This window comes from Brassica napus, unplaced genomic scaffold, assembly GCF_020379485.1.
Source record: "Brassica napus cultivar Da-Ae unplaced genomic scaffold, Da-Ae ScsIHWf_2746;HRSCAF=3513, whole genome shotgun sequence".
Lineage (NCBI taxonomy): Eukaryota > Viridiplantae > Streptophyta > Magnoliopsida > Brassicales > Brassicaceae > Brassica > Brassica napus.
The window spans coordinates 102,815-126,955 of record NW_026016023.1 but is presented as its reverse complement, the minus strand read 5'-3'; the positions used below and the strand labels follow the sequence as shown (position 1 = coordinate 126,955).

At 29.7% G+C, this 24,141-nt stretch overlaps 1 protein-coding gene, 1 long non-coding RNA gene, 3 other non-coding genes and 3 pseudogenes across 5 annotated transcripts; 6 read left to right on the top strand and 2 right to left on the bottom strand.

The window, feature by feature from the left end:
• Positions 1 to 2,486: 2,486 nt before the first annotated feature.
• LOC125602127 lies at positions 2,487 to 2,635 on the top strand. The gene has a single exon (XR_007334634.1). It is a non-coding gene; the product is annotated as a small nucleolar RNA snoR137 (small nucleolar RNA).
• Positions 2,636 to 2,651: 16 nt separating this feature from the next.
• LOC125602124 lies at positions 2,652 to 2,746 on the top strand. The gene has a single exon (XR_007334632.1). It is a non-coding gene; the product is annotated as a small nucleolar RNA Z223 (small nucleolar RNA).
• Positions 2,747 to 2,785: 39 nt separating this feature from the next.
• LOC125602125 lies at positions 2,786 to 2,897 on the top strand. The gene has a single exon (XR_007334633.1). It is a non-coding gene; the product is annotated as a small nucleolar RNA Z278 (small nucleolar RNA).
• A 1,105-nt stretch (positions 2,898 to 4,002) lies between these two features.
• On the bottom strand, positions 4,003 to 8,395 carry LOC106413927 (annotated as a pseudogene).
• Positions 8,396 to 10,592: 2,197 nt separating this feature from the next.
• LOC106432895 (cytochrome P450 71B19-like) lies at positions 10,593 to 12,402 on the bottom strand. The gene is made up of 2 exons (XM_013873746.3): positions 11,453 to 12,402; positions 10,593 to 11,370 (listed from the first exon to the last, which is right to left on the bottom strand). Exons 1-2 carry the CDS (start codon positions 12,347 to 12,349, stop codon positions 10,759 to 10,761), a joined length of 1,509 nt encoding a protein of 502 aa, XP_013729200.1. The 5' UTR covers positions 12,350 to 12,402; the 3' UTR covers positions 10,593 to 10,758.
• A 1,979-nt stretch (positions 12,403 to 14,381) lies between these two features.
• LOC106432905 lies at positions 14,382 to 16,140 on the top strand. The gene is made up of 3 exons (XR_001286490.3): positions 14,382 to 14,620; positions 14,704 to 14,846; positions 14,993 to 16,140. It is a non-coding gene; the product is annotated as an uncharacterized LOC106432905 (long non-coding RNA).
• Positions 16,141 to 19,131: 2,991 nt separating this feature from the next.
• Positions 19,132 to 21,071, top strand: LOC125602121 (annotated as a pseudogene).
• On the top strand, positions 20,122 to 20,245 carry LOC125602126 (annotated as a pseudogene).
• Positions 21,072 to 24,141: the final 3,070 nt, after the last annotated feature.

Below are 24,141 nucleotides of genomic sequence, written 5' to 3'. Positions count from 1 at the left end.
TTTATATTCTTAAAAAAAAACATGTCGTTCACATTACCCATTTGAATGTGTTTTCTTATAAAAATCATGATTATTTATGGTAAACAATTTCATATTTATCCATTTTGTTTCATTTTGAACGAAGGATAAAGAAATTCGTAAATATTTTGGAATTATATTTCCTTATATGGTGAAAAAGGGATTGGGGTCTAGAACTGGGTTGACCTAGGGTACGGGAGTTCCTTTTCAGGCAAAAATCTAATCGTTGTAGTTCTAGTGTTTATAGCTGTCTTACTCAGTGACCTGTTGAAAGGGACAATAGAAAGACTCTGTGCTAGTGATGATCATATCCTGTATCTATCTCTCTGATTGACGGGGTTTCGACACGTGGTGAAATCTTCACCTTTCGTATTGTGCTTGACTAAGTTGATAGTGATCGTTGACTGCAGCCTTTAAACTTCTTTTCTGATGTTAGATTAGATGTGCCTAGCTTTAATTTTCTTTTAAAAGGATTATGAAACATGAAACCATATCTGAATTGGATGGAAATAACCCTTAAGGCATTTTAGGCTGATTTGGATTGGGTCTTAAAAATATCATGGAATCCAATTAGAATTGAAAATCACTTTAAGGGTGTTAGGTATAATTTGATTACTTAGGTTAAAATCCGCGCCTTGCGCGGGATAAATATTATATATAAATTATTTTTAAGTATTATATATTTTTTACATATTATGAAATAATAAATATATATTTAATAATTAAAAATTTAGTAACTATTACGTATATAATTAAATTGGTACAAATACTTAAATAAATTTTATTTATCCAGACAAACACTTTTTCTATTTTATATGTTATAAAATTAAGTTTAAATGATATTAACATAGATATATAGTACATTTTTAATATTGACATCTGTTAAAAAATATTTTATACTCATATTATTTTTGATCGTTTGTATTTCTTTATAACAAAATTTTTAACTCAATGATAACAATAAAAAATTTATGGGATGTTTAATAGTTTTAGTAATTTATAATTTTAAGAACATTCAATGCAAAGTTTAAAATTTAAATATTAAGTTGTCAATAATTGTTCAAAATGTTTATCAAAAAATTTCAAATCGAATTCGAAATTAAAATACTTATGTATTTTATATGGTATATAATTTATTTTTTAAAAATATTAATATGCATATATAAAATATTTATTAAATGAGACTTCCTATTTATGTAATTTCGTAATCATTTGTATCTTGTTATAATATAAATTTTAAACCATGGATCATAAAAATTTCAGTGTGAGATTTTTAACAAATTTGGTCATTTATATTCGTTTTTTAAAATTAAAAATATAACATATGCGAAACAATCTAAATTTTTATTATATAGTTAATGTGGTTGGTTAATTTATTTTAAAATGAATTAAAAATGATAGAGAATAGACTGATTTTTATCAAATCTTTATTATTCAAAATCATTAATTGTCATATATACTTTAGTCACATTAGGTAATTCCGTGATTTTTATTTAAGGAAACAATGAACAATATTTATGATTAATTTATGGTTAGTTTAATAAAAAGCTTATTATATATTTATATGAACCAACATATTTTTCTAAGGATTTTAATAATGATTATGGTGATGACATGTGAGTACAAAAATATGTTGTAATGCTTCTCTTTTAATATATAGGGGATTAAAAGTTTCAGGTGACCAAATACAAAAATATAAATTTAGTAAAAACATTTTTTTTTGGAATGGCACCAAGAATATTCCACGAAATACTAAGTAAGACCATGATTAACTCCGAGTTTTTAGGATGAGGTTCTTAGCTTCGACTAAAAACCCTTTTTTAGCTTTTAACTAAAAAAAGCTAAGAACTATCTTTTAAATAAAAGATATAAGAGCTGGTTCTTAGTCAAAAGTGTAAGAACAAAAATATCATATCATGAGTTAAGAGGTCAACCAAAATTTAGGAGATTGACATGGCCTTTTCATTATTATTTTTATTATTTATTGAAATTCTAGCTCATAAAACTATTTTGAGTGGATTTCACAATTACACAAAATTATTTACAAAGAAAAATTTATCAAATTTAAGTAAAAATTAAATAGGAAATGTTTTCCATGTAATGATTTTTCACTTATGATTATGAAAATAACAAACAAGGCAAAGTGAAACTTTTTTTTCGTCTGTAGTGCATTTTAGTTTTGGATCGGATCTGTTTCGTTTACCAAACAAAACAATTCTAATAAAAAGCGGCCCAAAATTTAATGATGGACCTCTAAGAATATGAGCCGCAGTCAAAATAGGCCGGCCCATTAATTAAATTTCCCTAATTTAAATCCTTCCTGTTTCTCTCTATAAAACAAAGACCCTATAAGCCCTAAATTTTCAAACCCGCTCCATAGCCGTCGACATTATATCTTTTTCATCTGTCGTAATTTTACTTTAATTTGATTTCGATTCATCTTGTAGAGACGAATATATTTGTTAGAATGTGCTTCATAATGGTGAACTCTCTAAGAATATAAAAGTGAGAGATGTTCAAGTTTCCGGAGCAAAGATTAATCTGGCCAGAATTTAAACAGCACTGTGTTTATATATCTCTTTAATGTTCACAGTGTTACCTGTCTTCTGGTATATATTTATATGTTTTATTTTTAGTGGCAGTGACGATTACATCTTAACAGCTTTACGCCAGTTCTGCTTCAGAAAATTCTTGATAGAAGAAGCTGTATATAAATTCAGAGCCTTTTAAAAATATATATATTTTCTTGATTAATTATTTTATTGTTGCCGATGAGGAAATCCAATTTTGCGAGGTGCAGTGGAGCTGAGACCCTGTTTTCAGGGAGAACCCCTTAGCAGAAACTGCAATTTCTATGAAGCTTGTGGATTAACTGAGGCTTTTGTCTCTGGATGTAAATTTGTTGTGTTTGTATCTTCATCTCTTAGTTTTGGCCTTGATAAGTTCAATCAATAGCCTAGATATAATTGAGCTTAAAATTCTATCAAATTATCATGATTTATTTGTTCTCTTTAATCCGTGAAAGACCCGAGAAGCTAAATTAATAACCCACAAGAAAGAAACTCGTAATTTTGTAGGAAAGTGTTCCTAGAAAAGACTAGTTCTAAATTTTAGCAAAAAAAAGACTAGTTAATAATTTTATAAACTTTAAATTGAGGGATATATAGGTTTCAAACTAGATCTTTCTTGCAAAACAAGCTTGATAAGTAGAACTGTAGAAGAGTACAAGAACGGAGAGCTTTACCTCAAGATCTTTCTTGAGGTATTACCTGGAAAGCTTTTGATCAGGGAAATTACAAGAATGGATATTCTATAACCTTGAAAAGCAGAAATACTAAAGTTGCTAAGAGATATTGTCTCACAATTATAATACCTGCAGAAATACCAAGTCAATCTAACGCAACCGAAACCCACGTTAGTTCATCTAACCCTTTTTTGTCTTTTACCGCAAACATGTATATATCTAGTTTGAACTAGCGCGACATTTAGCTTTACCTTATTAAATTTTGTAGTAAGTGGACTGGTTGTAATTAGTTTGTATTGAATGTCTTTATGATTTCGTATACTATATTAAGCTATGTCAAAAGTTGATCAAACAAATTACCAATGGTTATTTGTCGACAGTAATCACATTTAGTCCCGGCTTTGTCCATGTGCCAAGAGTGCATATGAACATGGTCCATTTTTTAATCAAATTTTCTGTGTGTTTTTAAAGTTCTAATTTTTTATATATTTGTATGAAAAATGTCCAATTTTCATATTTTGTAGATATAACTAACCTTGCATTTGGCCAAAAAAAAAAGAACAGTTTGCACATGACCCATACTTAGTATGAGCCGGTGAGAGATATGTGGTTTTGAGTCTTTTGACACACTGATTAACATGATAGCATTATATTAGTTCTTCGACTGATTTTGAATCATATAACATATCGTTTGCTGTTTTGTAGCAGTGCAAAAACTGCAATCTAGACCCAAATTTCATAGCAATATTGTGTAGTCTTTATTATAATTTTCATAGGGGAAACAGAAGATAACATAATCTAATAGGCTTCATGTGAGTTACTTAATTAATTGCTAATCCCATAGATAGAAAACATCATTTATATAGTGACTTTGACGATCTTAAACCACTGGCTCATCGGATCACACGAGCCGTCTTCGCCGTTCACACACTTGCAGTTGGTAGCCACGATGTTATTGTCTCCATCGACGTCAAGACAAAGCGAGTTATTAGTTGACGTCGCAGCTAAGAGCATTTTAGAGGCTGAGATGGTTTGCCATTTAGAGCTGGAACAACTCGTCTCACTGAGCTTAACCACCGGTGCATTTGGTCCAGTGTTCGCTAAGCATAGCGACTTGTTTTGAAGTTTCAAGGTTTGTCAGTAGAGTAGTTCCATAGTTGAGATTCATTACATCGACCGAGAGTGACCTTAGTGGGATCTAAGAAAGATTGTAGCATGCAAAGTCCGGACAACGGGTGGAAAACAAGATTGTTGACTTTGGGTTGAGGATCCGGTCCTGGTAAACCAAGTTAGTTAACCAAAGAAGGCGAGACGTTAACTATGCAGGGAAGGGAATATATACATACAAAGAAAAACAATTCATTGCCGCTAAAACTTGAATAAGTAAATTTATTAATTTTTATTTTTGTCAATTAGTTAAACCAAGTTTTACCGTACAAAGATTCAGTAGAAAATTTGTAATTTATTAATTAAATCTAACAAATCTAACCTGAATAGCAATTTGAAGATTATTTATTCCTATATGATTATGTATATTTAATTGTTGTAACTTAGTAAATATTGATTTTATACTATCAAGTATCATGTATTCGAAACTCCAAACTTCGAGACGAAAAAATTAAAATTTTAAAAACTTCGAATGATAAAAATTATTTTGACAATCAAAAACATGTGGACTAATTAATTACCTTGAAGCTGTGATTGAATCAGAGACAATCTTTGCAAGAAACTGTTGTTTCGAACACTTATCCAATCAGAATCCAAGACACCGTAATAGTCAATCATTCCGACCACACCTTCTCTGATATAATAGCTTCCAGCAAGTGCCCAAATCGACCAATCTACGTCATTTTCCGCCGCCCAACCTAATAGACATCCAAAATTACGATTTTGGACAACACTTACGCCTCTCACATCGATTCCAAACTCACTAAGAAACACCGGGAATTCCGGGAGGTTGAAACCGACTCCGTCGTCGAGGATTTTCAGAATGTCCCCGCATGCGTCGTTAGGGTTTTTGGAACTCCATATATTTGTGTAGGGGATAGAGTATTGATGGATCTCAAAGACGAGTTTACGGGAGAAAGTTAGGGTAACGGGTCGCGATCGGACGAAAGAAAGGTCGGTGTCGTAGGTGAGGCCAGAAAGGATTACAAGTACGTTAGGGTTTGCTCCGTGAACTGCCTCGGCTCCTTGTTGCATGTATCTACATGCATATTTAATGAGACAAAAAATTAGAGCTATTTTATATTATCATTATCTCATTCATCATTCCCTTAATATATAGAGCATATATAGTTTTAATCCGGTACTGATATTTACAATTACAATGCTTGGTGGTTAATGGTTGAGAAATTTGAGATACTTTCATTCAAAAAGAAAAATGTTTGAGATAGTTTTGGATTGGTCAAGAAATTAAAGACCAACCGAATCTAGACAAAGAGAAGTACAAACAAGTAGATCATTCGACGTTGTTCTGACCTTTTATTCAAAATCGCTAAAATTGAGTTTCGGTCAATATAATCTGTTTGTAGACGATTAACAAATCGTAATTAGCAATATATTATTTTGTAACAAAAAATCTGATATATTTAGTAATATATTATTTTGTAACAAAAAATCTGATACATTTAGTAATATATATATGCAGATCACTAATATATCTTCTGTTTGAAAAGTACGAAACCTATATTACCTTCTGTTTTGACCAAAAAATATTACCTTCCGTAACGAAAGAAAGTTTTTAAAAATAAATTTATATAACAAGCACTTTTTTTAGTTATAAACGTTTATGATTAGAAAGCAATGATTGAAAAATACGTTATTTTTTTCTTTTGCTGGCGAGCAAGTTGTTGTAATTTACTACAGTATAATATTTTTGATCGTATATATATTTATATTTTTTTGTTAACTATGGCCATAACCTTTACAAATTAAAAGCCAACTCGTAATAAAAAAATTATTTTTTTTGTCAACAAAAAAAAAAAACTATTATGTACTTTGGAAAAGCGACAGAACAATAAAGTCAAGTGCGAATAATTAGTTATACAAATGTACGTACTTGAACCAATCGTCGACGTTTTGTCTAGGTCCTCTAAGTTCGTTTCTGAGGCTCATACCAACCACATAGGAGGCATCTTTGAAGAGTGTGGCTATCTTAGTCAGACCGGCGATCCACGAGCCAGGTTCAAAGAAAGTATCGCCAAAGAAACCGTTGCTGTCGTTGAAGCGGCAGCACCACCCTGGCTTGGTCAAGTGGTTGTCTAATACCACCATCAAATTGTGGTTTCCCAACGTAGTCACCACGCTCTGCAAAAAGACGCAAAATAAAAGATTTTGTTTTTTTTTATTTTAAAGGAAAAAAGTGATTTTTTTTTTTTTGTTTTTAACTGTTTCTTTGGTAAAGAAATTTATTGTTATACATTCATTTATCTTAGTACATCAATGTAATTTGATGAAAAGAGCAGTTTTTAAAAGTAAAAATCTACAAAATTCGATTGTTAATTAGTTGAAAATATTATTTCAAACTAATATTTGTTTAATTATAAACCTACGTTTATGCCAATTTTTATAATTTGAAACTTTCAGAAAACAATACTTGCAATTAATAAATTAATAGTTTTATTTTGTCATCATTAGATCTGTTAAATCTTTTATTTTCTTCTAAAAAGCATCCAAGAAAATATTATATTAATACCTTGTAAGCTTCAATGAGTGGAAGATCAATCATCGATGGGTTCTTGGTTTGGAAACCAGCAATGTCATCACTAAGACCAAGACTCTGAAAAGATTGCCTCACAGTAACATTAGTAGCCAATGTCTCATTTGTAGCCAAATCTAGTGGCCAAGTTAACCTAACACAATTGAAACCCATTGCCATTATCTTCTTGGAAACGGCATCAAGCGGTTGCTTGCTCAGCCCTTCCGCCACCACGAGCTGCAGATGCGCTGGCCAATTCACACACGCCAGTTTCACTCTTTGTCCTTTTTCGTTGATGATCCAGCGAGAGTTTGTAGAGAGAGGATAAGCCATGTTGTTGGTGATGGAGAACAATAAGAATAAGATGAAGGAAAACATGCGTTCTAGTACTTTTATTGTCTTCATGTTAAATTTATTTTGATATTCTTGCGTTTAATTTTTTTTGTTTTGGGGTTGGTGAATCATATGGAAGAGACATACATATGTAGAGGGAAAGTATTTACAAGTAATCTGTATTTTATCATGACATGAGTTCCGTTCAATATGTTTTCAATTCCTTTTATTATTCCTATGTTAAAAGTTAAAAACACAATGTCATATATTTGGTGATTATTAAATGTTACATATTGGCGATATACACATGCATGGAATTTATTTCTGGTCAAACTCAAATAAGTACTATTATGATAATAAATTTTACTTGTTAGGAAAAAAAATCCAAAACAATTTGAATCTATTCAATTAAAACATGATTCTATAACATTTACACTACAATATTGTTATAGCTTAGACCATTTCATTAATATCTATCTTATTAAATATACTAGGGGCATTGCTTCCGCGCAAGCGCGTGACCGTGATTCCCATAAACTCACCGTCTTTTATGAAATTCAGGAAATCCCATAAGCGAGGAGGTTAGAGGCTATGCTCTGACTGCTACGACCAACACGGAGAGACTCGAAAGTTGAGTGACGGATGCCGGGAACGCCGGTTTGAAGAACTGGAGAGACAGAGATACATTTTCTAGAAGATAGAGCTAAGAGGAATCAATGAGTTTTGTGGAGATGCAGATTGGGTTTATCAAAGATGAGAATCATATATATAGGGTTTACAGAAAGACTACAAATCAGGAACATTTAAGATCAAGCAATTTAAGATGGGAAGATGAAGAGTTCACCGTTGAAAAAATAGATTACGAACAGACACACATCGCAACTCTCAGACTTGTCTAAGACAATGATGAAAAAAACCCTAACTCATGTTAAACGAAGACAGTTTCCAATATGGAAAAACTATAATTATTGTTTTTTCGTATAACGTGATGAACCTCATTTAAAAATGAAACTCATAATACACTTGTAGGCCCAGCCCACAGAGAAAACCGAAGAAGCAAAGGTTTCCGACCTTCATAAATATATATTAGTTTCGACAATCAATGTACAAAGTATCATTTAGTTTAAAGTTATAAATGTTGGTGATTATAAAAATGGGACCGACCAAAATGCTAACGTGTCGCCTCAGGAAAGAGGAAACTGTACTATTATATTATAGATTCATAATTATATAAAACTAACATTTAGTTCATATATTATTTACAAAATAAGAATAGAAAATTAGAATAGAAAAATAAAATAATTTTGTTTATAAGAAGAAAACATAAACTACATACAATGATGGTTATAAAAGAAACTACAATGATGGTTACTAGAACTATTTACAAAATTACAAAAAAATGTAGACATTATCTCTCAATCTGTTTTTCATATCTCAACGTTAAAAACACAATGTTGATGTCATAATACTTTTTTTGGTTGAACCTGTGAACCTTTATCTATAAGTCTGTTTGTTGTTTAAGATTTACTTTTTGCTTGTCTAATTTGTTTTTCACGACTTTGGTTGGTTTGGTTCTTTGCAGCTTGTTGTATCCTCTTTTAACGGATTTTGAACTCTTTTAAGTTTAATGCAATTTTAGTTTGTCAAAAAATCATAATAAATATTTCTTAAAGAGAATTTCCAAAAGTAAATAAAACTTTATTTTAAATGCAATAATAAATTCGTGTTTAATCAAATATACATTAATGCGAGTGTTCGGGCGTTGAAAGAGAGTTTCGAAAGTTTTGATATATATGAAGTTTAATTTTAAAATATACATTAACTTTTGAAACTCTCCTTCAACGCCCTGACATTCGCGTGCAAAAGCTCATATGGTTTCTTCAAGTTTCTGTGTTTTCCGAGTTTGGCTTGAGATAATCGAGTGTCGTCAAAGAAGAAAAAAGAGTTAGGGGTTTTAATTTTGATGATTTTTGCCCCAATTTAAAACAAAGTCGTTTTGATTAATGAAACAAAACAACGACATTTCTCCTTTTGCTTGATAAATCTAATGCCACATATTATCTGACTAAGCTTTGTTTAACATTTGACTAACGATAAGTTAGTCAAGATAGATTTTGATACTATGGATATAAGTTCGGGACTGAAATTTAAATTAATTTTAGTTTAGATTAGTTTTATCACTTATGTTTTGTTTGGGTCTAAAAATGCATGACACAAATAGCAGGGGTTGAAAAAAACCATGTTTCTCCTTATTTGGATATCTGAACGTTTTAGCTCATGTGTATTGTCTAGGTAAAGAAAATAAACTGTGATATAACTTTTGTAGTTGTGAGATGAAAGATTTAGTTTGGTTAATTAGAAAAACATGACAAATTTTTTATATGTTTTCTTGTTATATCTAAAAATAAATTATTATTATTATTATTATTATTTTCTTACTAATAATTTAATATAAATTTGGATTTAATTGAACATAAAATTAAGATAAAATAAACAGTTTTTTTAAATTATATTTAAGAATATATATATGTATATATTTAAAATTATAATCTTAGATATATATTTTATCTTTTTCTTTTGGATAAAATGTATTAAATCAACTTGTATAAATTTCATAAGAAAATTGATATAAAAGTTGTGTATAATTATCAAAAGTAAAAGTAAACAGTATTTCTAAAAATTGTAGATATTTAAAAGACGATAATAATATTAAGATTATTTTTTTTTAATTTTTTAAAAAATTGATTTTTTTTTAATTTTAAAAAAATTACAAAAAACTTGAAAATCATTTTTAGTAGTAAAATTGTATAGTTGTAGAAAAGTAAATAAATAATATTTCGAAACTTTTAAATTATTATTATATTTATATTATTATATTATTTAATATCATATTTAAATAGATTTATTTTAATTATAATATATAATTTATTACAATATTTTATAAAGTTTACTAAAAATATAAATACACATTAAATGTAATTTTCCATGTCATATTTAACCGTAAGTCATATTATCTTTTCTACAATTTATGTCATATTTATTTAGTGAAAATGAGTGTATAGAAAACATACCTCAAATTTACTTTGCAAATAATACATCTTAGCTCTTTCTCCGCATGTTTTAATATCCCCGCCACATGTTTTAAGAAAAGGCCAATTCTTCTAAAAACCATGTCTATGGCCCAGCCTTTTATCAACTCCCCATATGAACAAAACCCTACTCGTATCTCGTAACCACATGTTTCGAGATTGAGTGATTATGTTTTCTTTAGGAAAATAAGTCTTATCTATACTGCAATTTGTAAAATTGTCTACGGTAATAAGATATGCTAAATGTTAGTTTGTGTATAATACAAACATTAAAATAATACTCATATGATACATATATGCTTATAGCATCTGCATATAAAATGCTTTTATTCATAATAACATCTCCAACGTCTAAAGTTTGTTCTGATCAGTGATCACATAACTCGAACTGGAACAAGCTTGAGAGGTACTTTCTTGACGGTAGTAAGAGTACCAGCTTCTTCTGTGTCGATATCCTTATGTGTCATTCCATCAGGAACTCTCCAATCAAAGAAGTAAAGCAAGTTCAAGAGTCCCAACTCAACAGTAGCAATCCCCATGGGCATCCCAGGGCACATCCTTCGACCAGACCCAAATGGTAAGAGCTCGTAATGTTGTCCTCTATAATCCACATGACTATCAATAAACCTCTCGGGGTTAAACTCTTCTGGTTCCGTCCAGAGTTTGGGATCTCTTCCTATCGCCCAAGTGTTGACCAAGATCCTTGTCTTGGGGAGAATATCATAGCCTTGAACTTTCATGTGAGACATTGTTTCCCTAGGGAGTATAAGAGGAGCTGCTGGATGTAACCTGAATGTTTCTTTTATTACCAGCTTCAAGTAAGGAACCTTGTCGACATCTTCTTCGGTGATTGTCTCCTTATTGTTGCCAAGGCAGTCTCGGATCTCGTCTTGAACTTTTTTCATCAGTTTAGGTTTTTTAGCGAGCTCAGTCATTGCCCATATCATGGTGATGGCCCCTGTGTCTATCCCTGCCAGAAATATATTCTAAAAAAAGATAAAAATAAGTTAAAGTTTAAACAACATCCATGTGAATGTGTTTAAAGAAGCTAGAGAGTTCTTGATTTACCGCGAGAAAGCCCTTGATATGATCTACCGTGAGCTTCAAGGAATCATTTTTGCCTTGTTTATGAATCACATCCAACATTGCATCGATGATGTCTTCATGATTTTTGGTTCTTCCAGGATTCATATGGTCATCAATCACAAGCTGAAACAGAGTATCTAGCTTCAAGAAAACATCGTTGAGCCTCTTGTGTTGACCAGAGAACCAGTCAACAAGCCATCCAAGTCCAGCAACAGGGAAAATATCAGAACAAGTGAAACTAGCTAGGGCAGTCTCTGCTTCAAACACAAGCTCTTCGATCTCTTCTTTATCGATGAACTTGCTCTCGTGGAAGTCCTGTCCCAAGGCAACTCTAAAGAGGATACTCGCAGTCAGCCAGAAAAGGGTTTTGCTTAAATCAACCGGAGTTCGATTTACCGCAGATTCCGACAGTTTTCTGACAAGAAGGTTACATTCTTCCTCTCTTATATGCCTAAACGACTGAACTTTTTTCAGACAGAAAAGCTCACGTACCGCGAACTTGCGACGCTCCTTCCACTCTTCACCGTATGGCGTGAAACCGACATCCTTAAAGTCCCGCGAGAGTAGCCTTGTCCCCACGAGCTTAGGCCTGCTGCAACAGTCTAGGTCGTGAGTTCTGAGAACTTCTTCAGCTGCTTCTTTTGATGTGATTACAACCACGGGTACAAACCCGAAGTGAATAAGCATCACAGGTCCGAATCTTTGTGCTAGACTTTGAAGTGACCTGTGAGGCAGTTCTCCGATTTGGTGTAGGTTTCCGATGACCGGAAACGTAGGAGGGGTTGGAGGTAGATTCCATTTTGATTGTTTAATCTTTTTAACGAGAAAGATTAATGTAAGGAAAGTAACGAAGCAAAAACAGAGCAAAGAGATAGCCATTTTTGTTTTGTTTTCTTTGGCTATGGAGAAAGTGAAAATGGTACTCCAACACGGAAACTTATAACACCTCGAACACGTGAGCTATTATTGAGTATCTTAAAATAATGGAGAAAACAGATACGGATTCTTATTGGAAAGTCAACTTTTACAGCTTTAATATTCACTAGATTTTGACCCGCCCTCTTAAAGGGCGGGTATATTTTTAATTTTAATTTTGAAGAACGAATAACCTTTTTAATTTAATTTTTGTTTCGAGGAATTTTTTTTATTCAAACCCAAAAAATTCAACTTGGAATCGACTCAAAATCAAAATCTCATACTCTATTAGTTCTAGCTTATATACTCGAACAGTTCTTAAAGTGTAACAATATCTGAAAACCAATATCAATATCAACTCGCACTGAAAACTTAACAAAATTCTTAAAAAAATGTTGGAAAATTATTTTTTTAATAAATTCTGTTATACATATATATATATATATATTTATATATATGTAAATGTGTTAATATGTTCTTCACTAAATTTAAGTAATTTCACATTTAATAAATATTTTTAATGGAATAACCTATTTAACCCGTTAAACTAAAACTCGTAGAATATATTAAAATAAACAATACTCCCATAATAATATCAAATACACATTAAAAATATACTCAGAATTTAAATTATATTAGAACTGTAAAATTTAAAATATATTATTTATTTATTTAGAAGTGTATTAAATTATAGATACTGTATTATTTATTTTGCATACACCATACATTAAATATTACAAATTGAGAAGCAAAATAAGTTTTTATAAATGTTAACCCTAATTCTATTATAACTGTAAAATTTAAAATATTCAATCATAAGTTTGTGTGTAAAATCTGAAACCTTGTTTAATGATGATAGATATTTAGTTTTTAAGTTTTTATTTATTTTTATATGAATATGTTTATGTTGATGTAAAAAAATATTTTTTTCATTGGTTCTAACCCGTGTCAAACCACATAATCATAATTTAAAACTAAAACTTGGGCCAAAATGTGAGATTTTTAATTTCATGAAATCAGTATCGAAAGGGATTAGTTACACCTGATTTTATATATTTCACAGATTCTTTTATTAGATATTTTTAACATGTTCTAAAATGCAAGATCAATATATTTTTAAAATGTCATTTTAACTCATACCAAAACGATATATCAGAATATTTTTTAACAGAGAGGGACCCTTAGGTATTTATTCAAAATGTTATTGTTGATTTATTAAGTTTTTTTTTATTTTAATGAAATGAAATTTGTATTTAGGTAAGATTTAGGTGTTTGATAAAATGGCAAATATATTTATTTCAACAAATATACAAAATAAACATATTCAATTGAATACATATATGTAATAACTATGAATCAGATTAACACTACATGGAATTTAGTATATGAATTTTTTTGACCCGTCATACAAAATACATTATAAAATAGTATATGATATATCTAACATTTTCAAAAATAACAAAATAAAGATTGTTACTACTAAACTTGTTGCTAAATATGTGATCTATACAATATTCAAAATATCAGTTTTAAACTTTTAATATTTTTAATACATTGGCAATTAGTTGTTTTAATTTTTTCATCTTTCATCTTAAGATTTTTTTACTATATGTATCTTAGAAGCTTAAAATGTAATGTAAATTTTGAAAAATAATACATTAAATAAAATATTTGTATGATTTTTTTTATCTTATTATATTAATGGTAATTACTATTGTCAAGTAAAAAATATATTTGTTTTCTAAAGTACATATAAATTACTATGATCCATCTATACTATTAATTTAAATTGTATGTAATTTTTAATATTAAATAAAGTATTCACTACTATGATTCAGATAAATGTTTTCGTTTCAAAAAAAAATGTAATCAATTCTATTATAAATAATTTATACTTTTAATAGTTTATTATTTCATCTTTTTTTTTAAATTTGCTATGTAATTGTAACTGTGCTAAATTTAATGGGTAAGATTTTAATGTGTTAGATTTTCATGGTCAATAAAAATAGTAAATGAGATATAATTTTAATCAACAATTTTTTATGCAAAGCCCGTAAGAACTCTAAATACATAGTTTTCCAAGCCCAACGTTAGAAACAAAGCAACCGCACATACAATTTTGTTTCTAATTTCAGACAATATTTCTGTCTAAAAAACAAAAAAAAATATCTCAAATGGCGATTGGGAAAGGTATATTTTGTTAATCTTGATTTTCTTCGGCGAAACTCTTCCCCGGTAAATATTTTGATCTTCATTCTTCATCCTTCATAGATAGTTGAAGCTATACATATTTCTGAAACAATTTATTGATTTGTCAGATGGCTTTGATGTTATGAATCAAAAGAAATCGAAGTGATCTGAAACATTCAAAAGTAGATCCTCGTGAAATCGTCTGATTTGATGGCTTACCTGCAAAAAAAATGGAGATCTAACATAAAAGCACTTCAACAGATTCGTTAAGGTAGATCAAATTTTACATTTTGTCTTTTTTTCTTGATACATATATAGCTAGTTTTATATAACGTGAAGAAGAAAAACAAAACCAGAGAAATTATAAGAATAACATACATGTTAACTTACACGATTTCATGAAAACAAAACATACAGAAAAAAAACAGCATTGGATGGTTTCCAGGTGTGTAGCACTTTGATTTGGATCAACCATGTCTATTTCTATGGACTAACCTCATCAAGGCACGGTATCTTTTGCTTGGTAGACATTATAGCTATTATTCGTTGAAAAGAACGTGATTGCTTTGATGTTTAGATTGGTCAAGGCCGATAGTTTAGCATATTCCCATTCTATACAGTTAGAGAATATTTTGTGAATATTACATATCTTGAGTATCAAATTAGTTAAGCTATGGAAATTAAGATTTTCTATATCAGCATATTCGATGTTTGTTAGAAACTTCTGATTTATTTCGTTTCTATTTGACAAAATGTATTTGTGGAAGATTGGTAAATATAAGGATTGGCTCCTACTTTTCTGCTCTAGTATATTAGTTTTTTATGTAACGACTTTTAATTTTCTAGTTTCTATTGTTTGTTAATGATTTGAAAAAGATTTTACTATAATAATAACTGGAACAGTATTTTGAATAGTTATAAACGAATTTGGCATAGTATTAAATTTGAATATATACTTTTTATAAACACGCCGGCTTTAAGTTAATAATTATCCATAATTGTAATTTTGTGGGTTTTTCAATAGATGAGAGGTAAAAAATAAAAATAAGAACATTAATATTTGGGGTTTAGGGTTTGTGAATTAGGGCTTAATAAGTTATGATCATATACGTTACGGTTTCATAATTATGAATACTGACAAAATACATTATATCAGGCTTTAGCTACAATATATATTACTTGTCAATTTGGAAACCTTGAAACGTTGAATCCAAAATGTTATTTGACCATGATGCTGTAAGTTTTGATACATAAAACCTGCATACAGCCATCTACTCTATAAGCAATGAAAAAACAAATGGTTAATGATTGGTTACGTTAATTGAAATTATAGCTATTGTTTTTTATGTACAGAGAAATAATATCGACTAAAAGGAGGAAGTTGAACGGCAAAAGAGAAAAAATGCAACATATTGTTTATTAGAAAAAAAAGATACCATGGAAATATTGAATTAAATTAAAAGCATATATTAAATATATCTCAGTGGTAAGGAATAGTAAATACTTGTCAACTTAAAGGGTACCTCAAAAAAGGCCCTTTGGTTTTAATAGTATTGATTATGTTAGTTTATAAACTTTTATTTTTTTTTTAAATATAAAATTTAATTATTTAACGAAACATTAAAGTAATAGTATTATGGAAGAAACCATTCCTAGTATTAGATGGAGATTTTTTTCTGTATTAGGCATCTCCAACTATAATACCTAATTTATTATTAAAATTACACCAAATTTAAAGTTTTGGTGTCATATTTTTTCGCCATTTTCAGCTATAACACCGAATAATACACCAACAGTAATATAATATATTATTTAGTATTTTCAATTTTAATTATTTTATATTTTTATTATTTGTAATTGATAAATAACTTTTTTATCACACTTAGATTTTATGTTTTTTTTTATTTTGAAATCTTATATTTATAAAATTTGTTTACATTTATATTTTTGGTTTAACTGTATTATACCTTTTATTTATCTATTTTAAATAAAATATTATATTAAATTACAAACTATTAATTATTGAAAGAACATAACAAAATAATATCTTTATTTTAATAAAAAAATATTAATTAGTAATGCAAGTTTAACAATATTATAAAATAAAAATGTTATTTAATGTTTGGTGAATTTAATAGTATTACATAAAGTTTTAATTATTTACTATTAAATATTCTTTACAATAGCGTAATATTATTAATTTTTCATATAAAGATTATAATTAATATTTTAAAATAAAATATATTACAATAAATAAATTAAATGATATATTATAAAATAAATGATAATAATCATTTAGTGATTTCTTACTTGAAATTAAATAAATATAAATTTCTATGATATTTTATTTTTTTTATAATATAAAGAAAATGATAATAATCAATTAGTAATTTCTTACTTGAAATAAATAAAATATTTTAGTTATGTTAAAATAATTAAAAATACAAATAATATAGTGTACTTATGTTTACTTGCAATTTGAACTAATTAATAATATAATTAAACAAATAATTGAACTATATCATTAAATGAAACATAATAAATTTGGTATATTGGTGTTCTTTTGGAGTTGGCCTTAGTTCAACGGAACAACTTGTGGTCGTCCATACACCGAATAATACCACTGTTACGTGGTTTCCATGGTCTAGTGGGTAAGAGTAAGCTACTAGGAAACTGCCTTGTTTCAAAATCTTAATCATTTATTATTTTTTTTTTTGTTAAAGGATTTTCATTAATAAAGAACGTAGCTAGCTAATAATAATAAGGCAAGCACACCATTTTACAAAATATAAGAAGAACAAAGATGGATCAAATACATGACTGATAGATTAAAAGATGAGGAGAGCAGAGGAAGACCGGCGATTATGGGGGATCAAACCAGAACTGCGGCAGGCGGGGACCAAGCGGGTGGCTAAGGGACAGTAATGCAGATCATTTATCCCTCAGATAATCAGATATGTATCTCATGAATATGAACAGGCGGTAAAGTCAAACCATCATGCAACCGTCTGTTCCTCTCTTTGCAGAGTTCATATATAGCTGCTTGCCATACTTGAAGAATTGCCAGTTTAACCATAGTCCGAGTGGGCATTAGGCAGCCACTGTAAAATATTAGACCACAATCAACGGCACTGAAGATGAGTGAAACCTCCGTAGCATTTCACACCCTTGAAGAGAAAGAGCATTCAAATAAGAGGTGATTGCGAGATTCATCATCTTCCCCGCATAACAAGCAAATGTTATTTTTCTTTCAAATTTATTTACCGCTTTAGTTTATACGTTGTTTATATCTTTTTAACAAATTAATGAAAATTAACTTTATAACTAATTATATGTATAATACTTTCGAGCTTTTACATTAAAGATTTATTTTGTTAATGTGAATGCAAAACACAATTTAACTGCAAAATACATCTTAGATATTATACTCTCACCTGTATAACAAGAAATTGTAATCTCAATTCTTTTGAAAAGAGTATTGTTTTATTTTTAATATATTTAATTTTAAACAAAGTTACATTTTAAACCTAGCACTTTATTTGATTAATTAATATTTTTTATTAATATATTAATACAAGGTAGGATATATTTTTTTGGATTTAAGAAATATATATATAGTAAAACTATACTCATTGTAAGAATATATGAAAATACAGAAACTTACTAAATTAAATAGGTTGGTATAGGCAAAGATAAAATAATTATTAACAATACTGTTCCAAAAAACTATATTGTTCTAAGGATAAAAATGTCATGATTAATCTTGGAAATTATAAATATTTGGGTTCTAACCATATCAAGAACTAAGTTGATACTACTTTACAGAGTCAATATGAGTCTGTAAAAGTCGATGACAAAAAAAAAAAAAAAGTTGATACTACTTGACCAGACAAAAATAAAATCATATTTTAGATTTCATTAAATTTTTTGAATCAGATTAATCGTGTGTACTGTTGTAGAAGATTAGTTAAACTATAATTCAAATATCTTCAGATTAAAAAAATATAAATATATTCATATTTCTTTATTATTTTTTTTGAAAAAACGCTATAATAAAAAATAATGTTTATTATAATATACTTTAATAGCATTTTTCTAAATTTAGAGTAAAAATAGAAAAAATGACAAAAAGAGTAAAAAAATGGAAGTGGTATTTTATAAATATAGAATAACAACTTCTGTTCAAAACAAATAAAATAAAAATTATTTAAACAAACATTATTTTTAAATACTATTATAAAACAAAATAGAAACGAATTGGAATTATTGTTACCATCCTTACACAAGACATATATGGCTGCATTTATATGTAGAGTCGAGAAAATTGCTTTTGCTACATATATTGCTTTTGACTTTTAAGCAAATGCAAATATTATTTTGGAATTGGGTGACGTGGGCTCTTGTCTATATCTAAAAGTTGGGCGTTTTAATGAAGAAAAGTTACGGACGCAATTTTGTAAATCTATCCTATACTAAAAGGAAGATATACTCATCGCTGAGACCGTCCACGTCGGATGAAATATTTAACCAATGGTGTTGCGTGTTTCTTCCACGTCAGGTTCAATTGGGCTCCGTTGTTTTTTTTGTTATGGAGTTGGCCCGTAAGCCCGTTACCTTACGCAAAACGGAGATGACGTCTTGACGAACCCTAGCTTCCTTCTTTCTTGCGCAGACAACGATCTGATCCCTACGATCTCATCCCTTTCCGGGTTTCGTAATCTGGATGTGATTGACATGGATCGGATCGAAGTCACCAATCTCAATCGCCAGTTCCTCTTCAGGTGATTTCTCCTTCTTCCTCTCATGTAAGGATTAATAGTTTCATATACGATTGATTGATTTGGTTTGTGTGTCTTTGTAATTAGACTTGAGGATGAGGAAAGCCTAAGGCAGAGGTAGCTGCAAAGCGTGTCATGGAGAGAGTGAGTGGAGTGGAGATTGTGCCGCATTTTTCACGTATAGAAGACAAAGAGCTTGACTTTTATAACTATTTTAATATCATTGCTCTTGGTCTTGATTCCATCGAAGCTGCTCTATTTTTTATTAGTGGCTCTCACCTTGGTCTGACGAGTCTGATCATGCTGTTAAATCAATTTCTCAAATTAAGGCTGCTCTATTTTTTGAAGCTGCTCTAGAGTTAGTAGTCGTTTGAAGCTGCTCTATTTCTTATTTGATCAAAGACCAAGAATCGCTTCTGCAGCCGAGTCTTTTGTTAACCGCATCCATGGTAACTTGCTTTAAGCTTTTCACTTCATCTCTCTCGCATGAATCGTACTTCTGATTTTCTTATTATGTGTTTGCTAATTTCGCAGGTGAAGCACTCACAAGAACACAATAACCAGACCAAGTGTAAAGCTCCTTCTCAGTAACATTTCTCGCTCTTTTGTATTCGATTTTGTTGACTATTTTTGCGTTTGGTTTTTTGCAGCTTGCAAGGCTAGAGGATCCGATCTTAGGGTTCACTTCAAGGTATAAACTCTCTCTTTCGTCTCTTTTGAAGTTAGTTAGATTTGCGATTAGGAGAATGGTAAATACAACCTGATTGATAAAAAGCAGAGATCTGTAGCAATTTACATATACTTCAGGGACATTGAAATGGTCATCCTGATTGGGTGAATCTTAATTTAATTTTCTTATAGCTATAAAGATTCAGTACATGATGGTAAATTCATTCTAGATAGTGACTAATAGTTCAGTTAATGAGGTCATAATGTTGTTCATAGTGTTTTTTGTTCTGTTTATTTGAAACAGAACACTCGCTAAACAGTGCACGCTGTCAGGAAGCTACCATTGCTCAAGGCCAAGAGGTACCTTGAGGATGTGATAGCTCACAAACAGGCTATTACTTTCACCCCGTTTCTGCAGAGGTGTTGGAAGGAATGCTCTAGCTAAGAACATGCATTCCAATGGTCAAGAACGTTGGCCTGCTAAATCTGCTCAATTTGTTCTTGATTCTCTCAAGAACGCTGAGAAAAATGCTGAGGTGATTGCTTATGTTGTTGTATTTGATGTTTTGGAGTCTGCCCGTTTTGCCATATGATTTTACTGTTCTGTTTATTATATATGATTTTTACTGTTCTGTTTATCAATCAGGTTGTATCTACCTTTCAAACGTAACCTACGACAGTGGTGTCATCCCATATACTTCTTTCTGATTTGAAGTGCGGTTGCTGTTCTGAAACTGTGGTCACGCACCTGCTGCGTTTTTGGGAAACAAGAAACGTGAAGAAGGGGAGGGAGGGGAGCTAATGGGGGTTTGACATGCTCCTCCTTGATGCAAAGGTTTGTCTCTTCTAATTTCCTTGATGATAAATTCTAGATCTTTCAGTTCCTTCTCATAAACCGATGAGCAGGTTTGTCTCCTATATTCCCTCAATGATATCTTTTGGCGTCGAGCCTAAGGTGATCGTAGCTACCAGCATTAATCCAAAATTCGTCGGAGGTAGCTATCTTGAACTTCATCTTTAAAACAAGTTTAACTATCTTTGTCAATCTCCCAGGCCGCCTCTTACTGAATGCATCTTTAAAACAAGTTTTACCTTGCATCACAGGTTACCGAGTTTTGTGCACTGAAAAAGCTGAGTTGATTGAAACGGGCAGTGGCTGTGCTACATATCCTGCTCTAATGGGATCTCTTCCTGCATGTAGTGACTTAACCTCTGTTGGTGTTGTCAGGTAAGCAGACCATTAACTACATTTGTGTACATCGCATAAACCATTTAGGCCAACCAACATATCCTGCTTAGACATTTGCAACATTTAAAACTTGAAGATATCGTGTGGAGCTGTCCATTTCAGATGGTACAGAGTCTGCAGTGTTTTTTGTTTTCTATGCCGAAATTTCATGTTTGACTAATGTGCGTGCGGCTGAAATCAGTGAACTAAGAAGCGTTGTAATTCATAAAAAAATCATTGACAGGGTGGGCACAACTATCCTGATGACAGCATGGTGACGATATAAATTTCCTGCAATTGCTTAGATGGTGACAAGACAAGTGCCACTGACCCGAACACTTGACGTAATGACCTCTCCATGAACCCCAGGGGTCCATCTGCAGCAGAAGCAACAAGTGATGAGCTCAATTCTGGCAGGATCATTGCATAGCAACAACAGCTTCCAGGAGCTGGTTGCTCACTCAAGAAGGCTCGCACAGAGTAAGTGATCTACCTTATAACCCTTCTATTTCTTACAAGCTTAAGTTCACATTATATATTTTTTTACATTACATAATTTTCTTTCAATTTCTATGCTCTCAGATAAATATTTAAATAAAACATATTAATGGTAACTCTAACTCCATACCGTGTCCTTCGATTATTTTTTTACTTATGTCTACATTTAAATTTTAAAAACCTATGTTGTAGGGACAAATTAAGATCATAGACATAGAGTTATAACAGAACTTTCCTGCAGTTGATTTTGAGGATAAATTCATAAATACATGCAGTGTTTCATGCGTGACAATCCAAAATCACAAACTTTGACGACCCTAATTTTATTAACAAGAAGTCAAGAAGGTTCGAAGATTTTAACTCCCTATGTAAGTTGGGTGACTGGTGTGCCAGTAGTTCATATCTTTAACTTGCAATATGACATATATTGAACAAGTGTTCAAGCATTAATATGACAATGCTATCTATCTTTATGGTATAATAATATTATGGAGAGAAGAGCATGAAGTCGGTCAACCAATGTTCGATTCCTTCGGGGTAGAAACTAAACAAATTCTGGATGGCCAATTGTTGGAAGCGCATTAAAAAATTAATCCATAAAATTAGAGATAGTAGACTTAATTGTTACTTAACAAATTACTGGAGCATGAGAACAACAATAACATGTCATCAGTACAAAACCTAGACAATTGGTATGACATATGCTTTATTACAAGAAAATGAACAAATTTGTTTCTTTTTTTAATTTGAGCACACTATGTATTTCCATGGTCTCGATTTTTTTTTATCTCAGCTTTCATAATAAATGGAATTCAACTACATTTTTCTTTAATTAAACTACGTATTCTTTTTCAAAAATTACGAAGACTAGAACTGAAGCTATAAAAAATGTGATCGGTAACTTTGGACTATGGCAAACAGACTAAAAATATAAGACATTAAAAAATCTTTCTAAAGAATCCGCGACAATTCAACTTTCTAGATCCCCAACAGCATCATACTAATACTTTTTTTATCAACATCGTACAAATACTAGCACGTAAAATATGACCCAAACAAACAAAAACACCAAAACAGCCAACACAAAAAACTTTTAAGGATTAAACTACTTATTTTGGTTTAGTCTTTGAAGAATTTTTTTTCCAGAAAGAATATGTATGCAGTTAGATTCATCTTAATTTTAAAATTATTAATAGTTACACTACATTTAAGTTATTTTGGTTAAATATGATTTGGTTACTTCTAATTTTTTCGAAATACAATATATGATATAATGTGGTATGAAGCTCAAGTAAACTTCAATTTAAAATGTAATATTTTATTAATTTAAAAAAAATATTAATCTGTAAAAACAATATTATCAATTAGCAATAGAAAAATTTCAACAAATAATTTTTGTTACAAGACAAAGTTCGACAAATGATAAAATAATTTTTAAAAAGATAAGTAACAAAAACTTAAAAATAAATAATATTTCATTATAAATTGAAAATCGAATATAAAGTGAAACAAACATATATTATGAAACTTCATTTGTTGTTAAATAAAATATACTAATTATTATCTATGACATTATTGAAACAATTTATATAGTACTTTAAAAAATATTTTTTTCTAATTTTATTACATTACATTATATTTTCAATTTGATTATCTTGGAAATGGATTAATTAATATCGTGTGAAATTAATTAGTGTAAAATATTAAAATTTGAAACTCTTAAAAAAATGTATCAATTGTTTTTATTTTAGATTTTCTTTAACTATAACAAAGTGAAATAAAAATCAAAAGAAAAAATATAAATCATTATATTTTCCTTAATTATTTTTATTTAATAGTTTTATATACACTAAAAATCCGTTAATGATTCTTTCAACTCAAACCAACAAATTTTAATAAAAATTACAATATAATTTTAAATCATATTTATTATTTTTAAAAGTTTTATAAAATTAAAAAATTAAATATTTTTATTGTAAACTCATCCGCCCGTAGGGCGGACCAACACCTAGTCTATTTTAAAAGGATACTAGATCTCGATCCGCGCAATCGCGCGGGTTTTTGTTTTTATTTATTTTTATATAAATATTTTGTTTTCAATTTTAAATTGATATATATTATAATATATGTGTCTATCATTTTTTAAACAAGTTTACGGTATATTTTTTCCATTGAATAGATTGTTTTAAACTTTCACATGTATTTGTATCTTCTTCTATATATATATTTTTGGATTATTATATCATTATTAAATCGTAACTATATATAAAAATTAGTAAAATATTATTTTATTGTCATATTCAAATATATTGTAACATTTCACAAATTTAGAAAGTTTTTAAAAAATTAAACTTTTCGCTTCATAGATTTATATTATCGAGAAAATAATTAAA

Excerpts from the sequence above, each read along its gene's own strand:
- LOC106432895 (XM_013873746.3), bottom strand. The coding sequence starts at position 12,349 with ATGGCTATCTCTTTGCTCTGTTTTTGCTTCGTTACTTTCCTTACATTA. Across the intron at positions 11,371-11,452 it reads ATATCAAGGGCTTTCTCGCG|AATATATTTCTGGCAGGGAT; the intron begins GTAAATCAAGAA and ends ATCTTTTTTTAG.